Below are 12,464 nucleotides of genomic sequence, written 5' to 3'. Positions count from 1 at the left end.
AATGAGGTAACCGATGAACATTGAACATGTAAATACTCGTCGAAGTCAAGTAAGCTCTTAAAGTAAAGTTCAACCACAATAAAAACATTGTGTTTATCTTAATAAAGTTTGTTTATACTGTTTAAGAACTTATAAAAATTATTAATCAATCCCCAACGCCCATCCCCCCCACCCCCTCCCTCCCTTCCACCCCCCCCCCCCCCCCAAACCACCAATTCAGTTAGAAACTCTATACTAAATTTTTGCAACCTTTTGTTAACGATATGTAATGTCCCAAAACTCAACCAAAAAATTTGTTTTTATAGTAAATAAACCATCAATCAAACATGTTTTTCAAACCATAAAATATTTAAAGTAAACCAAATAACATCCCAAAAGTACATCAGAGTCAATAAGCGGAAAAATCATGGTGTATTCAATGCGCTTATCCCGATCTTTTCCCCTTCGATCTGGAAGTACCTGAAACATAAACTGAAAACCGTAAACACAAAGCTTAGTGAGTTCCCCAAAATACCTCATACCATACATATCAAACATACAATGGGCCATGCCCGACAACCAACGGGCCCCGCCCGACATCGAGCCCCGCTCGGAACAGATCTGTCTGTATCATGTGATGGTCCCCGCCCAACATAGCCATCAGGCCCCGCCAGGCATAAACGCAATACATACACACATGCAAGATCACACAGACAACTAGCATACAAATAACAATAATCCATGGGTCGGCATTGGTGCCTTCGACCCATCAAACACAGTGAGGAAACTCACCTCAATCTGCTGGAAAATCAGGTAAATACTCGGGCTACTAATCCGGGAAATCTCCGTACTAAATACAATCAAATAACATCCTAACTAATAATTAGGGCATAAACCATATCTGATAGTCTAAGTTATTAATCTCGACTCCTAGGGTAAAATACCATTTTACCCTTCCCTTACTAGGCCTAAATATGAAAGCCCAAACCCCCAAAATGGCCCAACTAGCCCAAACGGCCAAAAAGTCCAACTAGCGAGTACGCCCCGCATACCACCAGAGTATGCCCCATATACTCGTCGCGATCACTTACTGGACTCAAACCCAGTACGCGCAGCGTACTCAAACATACACCCAACGTACTGGTTAGAGGTCCTTTCTCTCGACAAGCGACTTAACCCATTAAAACTTTGACATCCAAACTTCAGATATACTCCCAAATGATGTCTTAATCCATAAAGTTGGTGACTTTACCAACTTGCATGGCTCACAAGGACCCAATACTAAACCTTGGGTCTAAAACACCTCACAAAGGTCCACAACTCATAGATGGTTGAAAAAAAACCATCAAGACTCGATTTTTATGCTTCAAGGACCTCAGATCTACTAAGAAATGCCACTCTAAGGTTCTGGAGTAGCCCATACTCCTAAGAACCAAGGTCATGGGACCAAAAGCTCCTAAATCTACCCATAAATGAGATCTCAACAAAGGAACCATCAAGTTAAGAACATTTTACCTCCAGAAGCTTGCAATGAAGAAGATAGCTTTGGATCTTAAGGCTTCAACTCCAACAATGCACCCCCCACCAAGTCTCTTCTTCTTCTAATGCACCAAAAAGGGCCAAAACTCAACCAATAGCTCAAGAATGCACCAAAGATGGCTAAGGTTTTGTGGGGTATCTTTATAGGGAAGGAGGCTGGTGAGGGGAAAGGTCTTGAGTCCTTAATGATGCTTAAATAGGGTCCAAACCCTAAAAATTAGGGTTTGTCCCTGGATAACGTACGCCTAGCGTACTCACCTCCCCTCAAAAGTTACACTTTCGCCCCCTTTGGACTAAATTTGCACATAACTTAATAACTAGGGTCGAAAAATAAATAATTTGGAACCGGGTGTTACACGATAAATCTAAAATATTATTCCAAAACTATCCCTGATTTTATCTATGTGGCAGTTGATATATGAACTTTAAACCTCAACACCAGATACCCCTAGTTTAGAAGTCGTTTGATATTATTTAACACTTGATTATGAGTTATTTTTCATAGTAGTGATTAGAAGTGTGACCAAACCACGTGCACCGCACCACATCACGCACTTTATAAGATTTGTGGTGTGGTTTGCAGTTAGTAATTTTGACAAACCCCACTATGCAATACAGTTTGTGGTGTTTAATAAAAAGACCACTGTTCAAACCACATCGTACTATATATATATATATATATATATATATATATATATATATATATATATATATCAAATAAGAATGAAATTTTTGGTAGGAAGATACGAAATTTTTTATATGCATATTTTTTAGCGAACCAACAAAATAAATTATTAGATGAATAAAAAATAAGATGATTTCCAAGAAAAAATTTCTAAAAAACACCTTCAAGTTTCCCTTTTCATTAAATCAAGCAAAAATTTATTTTTATGACAATTTTTACGAATAACAACAAAATCATTGTAAAAATGAATCATTGAGATGTTTTTTTTTAATATGTTTTTGTAAATCATGCTATTTTTTATTCATCTAACGATACATTTTTTTTAGATTGCCAGGGAATATGCAGAAAAAAAAAACTTCTTAACTTTCTACCAAAAATTTCCTTCTTACCGGATATATATATATATATATATATATATATATATATATATATATATATATATATATATATATTAGTTGTGAGACCCATATACCACATAGGTTGATTAAAAATAAAAACTTATATATGAAGGTCTAGGCATTAAACATTTCTAAAATAAAAATTCGAAATAAATACGACTTAAACGATAAATAAGTAATTACTTCAATTAACTAATAAGATAAAATTGTTTTCATATAACATAAGTTATAAGTAGATCATATACGTGTACAATTCAATAGCATCTACTTGTGATTTACGTTTAAATAAAAATAAACATGGTCTATGATTTAGTATTACAATTTAACGTTGTAATTGTTTATTTAGAATTGATTATCTATTTATTTTCCTTTTTAATTTCAATCATGATGGTTAATTAATTTTAAACAATTGTTTTTAAGTTAACGCAATGTATTTTTTCTATTATATAACTAAAAACCTTTTCTTTGGAAAAAATTGAATTATTATTTAAATAATTTTTCGATAATTTTTATTTAATTTGACTTTTCGTTTTACATTTATATCATTTAAATATTTTTAACTATTTTGAAAAATAGTATTTGAATATATATTTTTATAAGTTAAGTTAATAATTTGATTTATGTTTTCGATTTAAAATAAAAAATAAGTGTATTGTAATAATTATTTTAAAAATCTACTAATAATAAGATAATATTTTATATTTAATAATATATTTTAAATTAATAGATTAATTATATTAAATTTCAAAAATAAATATAAAAAATTTGAATTTTGAATGAAATAAGTCAGTTATTGCATTTCTAAATTTGAAATTGATTTATTACATCAGCAAATGAAAGTCCATTAGACCTATAAGTACTATTAGAATTAATAAAATTAAAAAAAAAACCATAAAATGTTATGTGGCAAAATCAATAAGAATGCAACATGTAGCAAAAAAAAATATTCATTAGAGTGTGTATATATATATATATATATATATATATATATAATATTAAGTAAAAAAATTTACATTAAAAGTGGTTAAATATAACAAGAAAAATATAGAAGTTAATAGTGTATATAATTAGGGATGATCATAAGTGGATACCCGTTTCATTTCGTTAGAATCGAAACCGACGGTTCCTGTGAAGTTAGAACTAAAAGCGAAATCGGTCTAGGCAGTTCTTACATATTTGGAACCAGTCCCGAAACCGACGGTTCTGATTCCAAAACCGGGAACCCCGGTTATGTCATTTTTTTAGTTTCGTTAATAAAAAATAATTCTTAGATATTGAAACAAAAAGTAAATACTATAACTAATTCCTTACGATATAAGTTACAAAACGGCATAATAATAATCATTCTTAAAGATAATCCAAGTTTCTAAATATAAGTCATAAACCAAAAATCATGTTTCTTACCATCGACCCGCTAATGTTATTTAACATTTGTTGAATTACGTTGTTTAAATATTCCAAACTTATAATTATGTATATCCTTTTTGGTATCATTTTAATATTTATTTTATTTTATTAAATATTTGTATAGATTGTATATTGTGTATGTTAAGTTTTGGTGCAGTAGGGCTCATTGTGTGAATTTGCTATAATTGTTGGATTGGGGATGCCAATGTGATAAATGTGAGAAACACGTGGGTTATACTCGAACCAAGTTTCAGTGGTTGATCCAGATTTTATATTTGGATGTATATATTGTGCTTCGAGTGTAGACTGAACATATAACACACAAACTTTCTTCACACAGTTGTTTATTCTCTCTTTTTATTAGGGTTAGATGTTCTTAAGCTTCATTCTTTGTTCTTAATCTGTTCTTTGGTTTGAGAGTATAGTAGATGAGTGTTTCTGTAGTGAGGTTAATTGTAGAGTGGAGAGTGATTCTTTGTGGTGAGGTTTGATTGTAAGTTCTATTGAAAACCAACTGGTTCTTAATCAATAAGAGTTGTTGATGGTGTGCAATCTTGTGTGTTCATGTTTCTTTTGATGGTATCAGAGCCAGGTTACGGTGATTTGTGTTCTGTTTTCGTCTAGATCAAGTTAAGGTTTTCCGATTTAGTTAGGGTTTCAAGTCTTATGTCAAGATCTGGTCCTGGTTCTTCTTTTTTGGTTTGATTGGGCGTTTTTTGTTCCTCCTGGGTGTCCTTGGATCTGTTATCAGATCTAGGGTTTAGTTTTTTGGATTTGTTATCAGATCTAGGGTTTGGTGGTTACCAACCTATTTGTTCTCTTGTCATACACTTGAGAGTAAACGACCGTGTTATTAGTAAACGATTTGGGTTAACTATTTGTTAATCCTAACAGTCAACATTATCACGACGGTCAACAATAAGTGTGCGCAAACAAGGTTCTAAAATCAGTGTTGGTTTTTGCATTTGAATGCCATTTTATGTTCAGGGGTGAATCTGATATTCAGATTCATCGGAACTACATTGTTGCTTGTTGTGCATTTTATTTGTGGATCTCTGTAAGTTTCACACGCTTCTTTCTGTATTTCTTCTTGTGTTCTTGATTTATCAGTTATCTTCTGATCATATAATTCCATGTCTATAAACCAGCTTGCTCTGGCCTTATATGTGCTACGAATCTTGTCTGTTTTATAGAAACTATTTGTGAAATCGTGTGCTTAGGTGTTAGATTCCTGATTTATCTGTTATCCTTGATTGTTTTTCAATCATGATTGGAACACCAGTAGAATCTTCTGGTAAGAATGATGTTATTGACTTTGATGATCCACTTTACTTGCATCCTTCTGATAATTCTGTGACAACTATTATTAGTTTCAAACTTCTTGGTACTAAGAATTTTAGGGTTTGGAAAAGTTCAATGACGATATCAAAGATAGAAATAAACAAGGGTTTATTGAAGGAACTAAAATAAAAGATAATAAGGATGCTATTAGATCCCTTAAATTGGATAGAGTAAATGCTATTGTATGTTCTTGGATTCTTAATTCTCTATATGAGTCCATTTATATTGGGCATGCCTGTTCTGAGTTTGCTTTGGATGTTTGGAATGAGCTCTGTGAAACCTATTATAAGGCTGATGGTTCAGTTGTTTCTAATATTCATCAACAAATTAATAATCTCACTCAGGGTAGTATGTTTGTGTCTAATTATTCTAATAAATTGGATGGTCTTTGGAAGGAGTTTGATGGGTTAAGTAAGTGTCCTGATTGCACTTGTGAAGCTGCTACTCAGACTAAAAATCATTCTAAACTCATGAAACTTGTACAATTTCTTAGTGGTCTTGATGATTCCTATAATCAGATCAAGAGTTATATTCTTATAATGGAACCTTTACCTGATGTTAAAACTGCTTTTTCTATTGTGTCCAGAGAAGAGTCTAATAAAAAACATGGGAATGTATATGTTTTGTCTAATAAAAGTCAAAGCTCTTCTGCTCTTGTTGGTAAAATTAATGATAGTAAAAAGTTTGAGGGTAGAAATCAAAGTCTGATCTGTAAAAATTATGGGATTAAAGTTCATAGCATTGAAAAGTGTTATAAGCTCATTGGTTATCCTAAGGATTTCAAACCTAAGTCTGAGTTTAATAAGTCATCATCTGTGTATGGTACTGCTTCTCATGTTAGTGAAAATATTAATATTCCTGCACTTTCTTATGATAAATCTGATCATCATTTCTTAACAAGTGACCAATATTCAAAGTTAATGTCTCTTCTTCATGAGAAAGGTTAATCAGAAGATGTAATTGTCAATGCTAATATGGCAGGTATGATATGTAATAATGGTTTCTTTAATAAGAGGAAATGGGTTGTTGATTCAGGAGCAAGTCAACATATGACTGCTTCTGAATCACAACTTACTGATGTGGTTGATGTTTCCAAACTTAATCTAAGAGTAGACCATCCTAATGGTTCTACTGCAAAAATAGATAAGATTGGAAACATTAATCTTTTAGATTCATTTTTACTATCTGATGTCTTTGTTATTCCTAATTTTCATGTAAATCTTTTATCTGTTCATAAATTTTGTAAAGAAAATAAATGCAAAGTTGTTTTTGATGAAAATAACTATGTCATTCAGGATTCATTGTCGATGAAAACTGTGGAGACTAGTAAAGAATTTGGAGATCTTTGCTATCTTGAAAATCATTTGTTAGGTAGGTCTAATTCTATAATTAATAGTCATAAATGTTTTGTCTCAAAATTAACATGACATAATAGGATGGGACATCCAGCTGATAAAGATTTAAATGTTTTGAAACCTCTTTTGAATTTTGATAGTGAGTCAGTTATGCCATGTGATGTTTGCCATAAGGCTAAACAGACTAGGGAACCATTTCCTTTAAGGGAACATAAGTCCTTCAGTCTTGGTGAACTTGTTCAATTAGATGTTTGGGGACCCTATAAAGTTGCTGCTATTGGTGGTTTTAGGTTTTTTCTTACCATTGTTTATGATTTTACTAGAGCTACATGGGTCTATTTGATGAAGTCTAAGGATGAAGATTTTGGTTGCTTTCATGAATTTGATTTGTTATTAGAAAGAAAATCAGTTTAGTGTTAAGCTTAAGGTTGTTAGGTCTGATAATGGGATTGAATTTATTAATCTAAAAATGAAATTTTTTCTTGAAAATAAAGGGATAATTCATAAGACTTCCTGTATAGACACTCCACATCAAAATGGAGTGGTAGAAAGGAAGCATAAACGTTTACTAAATGTAGAAAGGTCCTTGTTTCAAGCTGGTTTGACTAGAAGATTTTGGGGAGATTCTATTTTAACTGTTGTTTTTTTAATAAATAGAACTTCATCTTCAGTTTTAAAACTCCTTTTGAGTTAATCTATAATCGGGTTCCTTTGTTTGATAAAATTCGTGTTTTTGGATGTTCAGATTTTGCTACTAAATTGAATAATACTAATAAATTCTCTCAACGTTCTAAAAAATGTGTTCTTATTGGTTATTCTAATGTTAAAAAGGTTACAAGTTATTTAGTCTTGATAATGGTTCTTGTTTCTTTTCTAGGGATGTAAAATTTTATGAATTAGTTTTTCCTTTTAAGTTGGCTTCTAAATGAAATGAAATTCCTCAATTTCTTGAGTCAACCTTTGTGAATAAGAATGACCCTTGGGACCGATTTTCCAGTGATGAAATTTTACTTTCTGAAAATTTTGATGATAATCAAACTAGTAGGGTTTTGAGTTGTGATAATCACCATGGTGATACAGTAGTTGATCAATCATCAAGTGCAACTGATTCTAGTATTGATTGTAGTTCTAGTCTAGATGCAACTATACCTATTCAGGAAGGTACTCTTGGTTGTGAGACTTCTGGTTTGCAACCTGAGTTAGTTGCATCTGAACCCACTGGCAGTTGTGAGGAAAATACTAGTAACAATTTTACTTCTACATATTCTCAATTGTTAAGTGTTAGAAAATCTAATCCCAAGTCTGGATTTCCTCAAAAGTTTAATGATTTTTTTATAGAAGGCAAATATAAATATGAAATTGAAAAGTCTGTTAATTATTCTTTTCTTAGTTTTGATAACAAGTGTTTTGCTACAAATTTAAATAAGACTGTTGAACCACAATCTTATTATAAGGCTTCTTTGGATTCTAATTGGGTAAATGCCATGAATGAAGAAATTGAAGCTTTGTATAGGAATAAAACTTGGGAAATTTGTGATTTACCTGCTGATAGGAAGCCCATTGATTGTAAATGGGTATATAAAATAAAGTATAAATCAAATGGTGAAATAGAAAGATTTAAGACTGGTCTTGTGGCTAAGGGATATAACCAGAGGGAAGGAATAAATTATGATGAAACTTTTTCACCTGTTGCCAAAATGGTTACTATCAAAATTGTTATTTCTCTTGCAGTCAATTTTAATTGGAATTTATATCAACTAGATATTAATAATGCATTTCTTTATGGTGAGTTAGATGAAGATGTTTATATAACATTACCTCTTGGTTATAATGATAAAGGTAATAGCAAGGTTTGTAAGTTGCTAAAATCTTTATATGGGCTGAAACCAGCCCCCAAGAAATGGAATGAAAAATTATGTGTTTTTTTACTTGAGTTTGGATTTGTTCAAAGCATGGATGATTTTTCGATGTTTGTTAAATCTTCTAATGGTAATGTTGTTTTACTTGTTTATGTTGGTGACATTATTTTGAGTGGTAATTGTATTGGAGAAATTGACAAAGTTAAAAGTTTTTTGAAATCTAAATTTTTAATCAAGGATTTAGGAAAATTAAAGTTCTTTTTTTTTGGAATAGAAGTTGTGGATATAAATAAAGGTGTTTGGTTTGTGTCAAAGAAAGTATTGTATTGAATTATTGCATGGATTTGGAATGTTAAGTTGTAAACCTATAAAAACTCCTTTAGACTATGATGTTGTTGTCAGAGGAGAAGGAATTGATGTTAATGATGTTCTTGTTCAGAATATTGTTCTTTTTCAAAAATAGTTGTAAAACTTATTTACCTGACCATTACGTCCAAACATTTCATATGTTGTACAAGTATTGAGTCAGTTTATGCATTCACCAAGAAAATCTCATTTTAATATTGCTATAAGGTTACTTAGATACTTGAAGTCTAATCCTGGTAGGGGTTTTTCTTTTACAAAAGGTAATCTAAATTTGAAAAGCTTTGTTGATGCTGATTGGGCTAAATTCTTAGTATCCAAGTTACATGATATGTTGTGTTTCTTGGAGATACTATTGTTTCATGGAAAAGCAAGAAACAAGATATTGTTTCACGTTCCTCTACTGAATCTGAGTATCGAGCACTTGGTGTTATTTCCTGTGAAATTATGTGGATTTTAAAAGTATTGTTTGATGTTGGTTTGAAAGATCTAACACTTGTTCCTATTTTTTGTGACAATGAGTTAGCAATAAAACTCGTTCATAATCGTGTGTTTCATGAAAAAACCAAACATTTTGATGTGAATATTCATTTTATAAGGGACAGGGTATCTAAAGGAGTTGTTGAAGTTTATAAAGTTAGTTTAGATTTTAACTTGGCTGATATTTTTACTAAATCCTTAAGTGTTGTTCAGCATGAATGGATTTGTAAAAGTTTAGGCCTTGTTGATCCTTTTCAGAACAAGTGTTAAGCTTGTTTTGAATTATAAGTTTAAGGAGGGGTGTTGAATTATGTGGTTTAAATATTCTAAACTTATAATTCTTTATATCCTTTTAATATTTATTTTATTTTGTTAAATATTTGTATAGATTGTATATTGCGTATGTTAAGTTTTGGTGCAGGAGGGCTTATTGTGTGAATTTGCTATAACTGTTGGACTGGGGATGGCAATGTGATAAATGTGAGAAACACGCGAGTTATACCCGACCCAAGTTTTAGCGGTTGATCCAGATTTTATATTTGGATGTATATATTGTGCTTCGGGTGTAAACTGAACATATAACACACACACACACACACACACTTTCTTCACACAATTATTCATTATCTCTCGTTATTAGGGTCAGATGTTCTTAATCTTCATTCTCTGTTCTTAATTTTTTCTTTGGTTTGAGAGTAGAGTAGATGAGTGTTTATGTAGTGAGGTTAATTGTAGAGTGCATAGTGATTCTTTGTAGTGAGGTTTGATTGTAAGTTCTCTTGAAAACCAACTGGTTCTTAATCAATAAAAGTTGTTGATGTTGTGCAATCTTGTGTGTTCATGTTTCTTTTGAACATCATATATTTTCAAAAGATATTACAACCACATATGTTCAAATTTTTTTACTATCATGCATTCATTTACATTTGACCATTTGTTTTGGAAAAAAAAAATTGTAAATATGACTTATTAGCATGTTACTTTCGAGACCCAATTAGATAGTCTTAAAAAATATCTTAGTCATCAATGTTGTTACGGATAATTCATTTAAGTATTAAGTATTTTTAAATTTTAATTTCAGAATCGGTTCCGGCGGTTACCCGACGGGTAACGATTTCTAAAAAATGGAAATCAGAACTGGTCATTGGCGGTTCCCACTTTTAGCAATCGGAAACAAAACCATGTTTTGGTTGCAAGACCAACGGTTCCGATTCCAAAAACGAGTACCTGCTATCCATGTTCACCCTATATATAATAAACATCTATTGAATGATTAAAAGTGTAAGTAAACTATTATAATAAAGGACTAATTTTAAAGTATAGTTATTTTTTGGAATATTATAAGCAGAACGTTTGAAAAAAATATGTTTCAAATACAAATTATTAAAATTGTTTAACTTTGATTACATTCGTTGAATGATTGCCAGCATATCATGTATTACTAAGGTGTTGTTTATTTTTTCGAAGCGAAAATGCTTGAAGTCTGCGGACCATCTCTGCAACCCTCTGTAGCAGAAGAGGGGGACCAAACGACTGCAACATGTAATAAAAAAAGTTTGTTTATTTTTTAACCTCTGTAGACTGCTGCAATAAGTTAAAGTAAGGTGTGAAGAGGTTTGAAGCAGAGGGTCTAGTGTTGCGCCACGTAGCACACGTGCAATAATTTTTAAGTTAGAAGTCTTCTGAAAAACAAACAACTGCGAAGGGTCAAGTGTTGTGTGTGTGTTGCGTTGTTGCAATAAGTTAAAGTAAGGTGTGAAGAGGTTTGAAGCAGAGGGTCTAGTGTTGCGCCACGCAGCACACGTGCAATAATTTTTAAGTTAGAAGTCTTCTGAAAAACAAACAACTGTGAAGGGTCAAGTGTTGTGTGTGTGTTGCGCTGTTGCAATAAGTTAAAGTAAGGTGTAAAGAAGTTTGAAGCAGAGGGTCTAGTACTGTGCCACGCAGCACACACACAACAATTTTTAAGTCGAAAGTCTTGTGAAAGACAAACAACTGCAAAAGACTAAGTGTTATGCGTGTGTTGTGCGGCGCAACAATAAGTGATCAGAAGTGGTTCTTTAGAAAAAATAAACAACACCTAAGTGTTTACTATAATAACACTACCTAGCTTTGCTGGATTCATTTTCCAATTTAAGGAAACTTATAGATTTGATTTTCTAGATTTACAAAGTAAATAAGAGTATTTAAAATTAGGGGTGTCATCAAACCGTACAAACTGTCCGTACCAAAATTGCACCGCATATTGTGGTTTCCGAAATTTTTCAAAACGAATATGCGGTGCGGTTTTGATTCTAAACTACACCACAAACACCCCTGCCTACTAATGATGGTGGAATGATTTGGTGGATTTTTGGTCAACATCTTCATTTTCATCAATTCATTCAAAAAAGGTTTTGCCCATCCATTCCCATAAAGGTTTTGCTCTTGTTATTATTACAGGTTTTGTGTTTTGGGTTTTAGGTTTTGGCCTTTTGGGTTTTGTCTTGATCACATATTTTGATTTGCTACTTTGATTTAAGTATGCAGATATGATATAACGATTTTGGAAATAAATTAAAAATGGAATTAACCCCATTATCATTTTCGTCTTCATCCCTTCATCATATACTACAAAAAAGCTTTGGAAAATGATAGCTGCAACACTGAAATGACGTATAAAGATATATAATTCAATTGGTTATAGATAGCATGTAATTGGTTTGGGATATAAAATGAAATAAAACAAAATACTAAGAATCTATGCAATGATTATAAATTTCTTTTGTTTTGATACCTTTACACATAAAGCTGAAGTGACATAATCGACTCTCGAGATGGGAAAGGTGAAATAGTACGATATATGTAACGTGGCTGAAAAACGAGCAAAAATGCATTAATGATGAAAGAAAACTTCCACTCATTTTGATGTGATAATTGTGGATTTGAATATATATATATATATATATATATATATATATATATATATATATATATATATATATATATATATATATATATATAGAGGTAAGTTCAATTGAGAAAATAAAAAAGGTTGAGAATGGGAGAATCATTCTCA

The 12,464-nt window shown here is 31.6% G+C and overlaps 1 protein-coding gene across 1 annotated transcript; it reads left to right on the top strand.

The window, feature by feature from the left end:
- Positions 1–5,274: 5,274 nt before the first annotated feature.
- Positions 5,275–9,026, top strand: LOC145126471 (uncharacterized). The gene is made up of 7 exons (XM_079061834.1): positions 5,275–5,361; positions 5,409–6,291; positions 6,385–6,563; positions 6,645–6,720; positions 7,450–7,585; positions 7,702–8,764; positions 8,859–9,026. Exons 1-7 carry the CDS (start codon positions 5,275–5,277, stop codon positions 9,024–9,026), a joined length of 2,592 nt encoding a protein of 863 aa, XP_078917960.1.
- Positions 9,027–12,464: the final 3,438 nt, after the last annotated feature.

This window comes from Lactuca virosa, chromosome 7 (assembly GCF_052849685.1).
Source record: "Lactuca virosa cultivar CGN04683 chromosome 7, Lactuca_virosa_CGN04683_v6, whole genome shotgun sequence".
NCBI classification, from domain to species: Eukaryota; Viridiplantae; Streptophyta; class Magnoliopsida; order Asterales; family Asteraceae; genus Lactuca; species Lactuca virosa.
The sequence above is the reverse complement of the archived record's forward strand: the minus strand, read 5'-3'. Positions and strand labels throughout refer to the sequence as shown.

Excerpts from the sequence above, each read along its gene's own strand:
- LOC145126471 (XM_079061834.1), top strand. The coding sequence starts at position 5,275 with ATGATTGGAACACCAGTAGAATCTTCTGGTAAGAATGATGTTATTGAC. Across the intron at positions 5,362-5,408 it reads TGCATCCTTCTGATAATTCT|GGTTTGGAAAAGTTCAATGA; the intron begins GTGACAACTATT and ends TAAGAATTTTAG. Across the intron at positions 6,292-6,384 it reads GTCTCTTCTTCATGAGAAAG|GAGCAAGTCAACATATGACT; the intron begins GTTAATCAGAAG and ends TTGTTGATTCAG.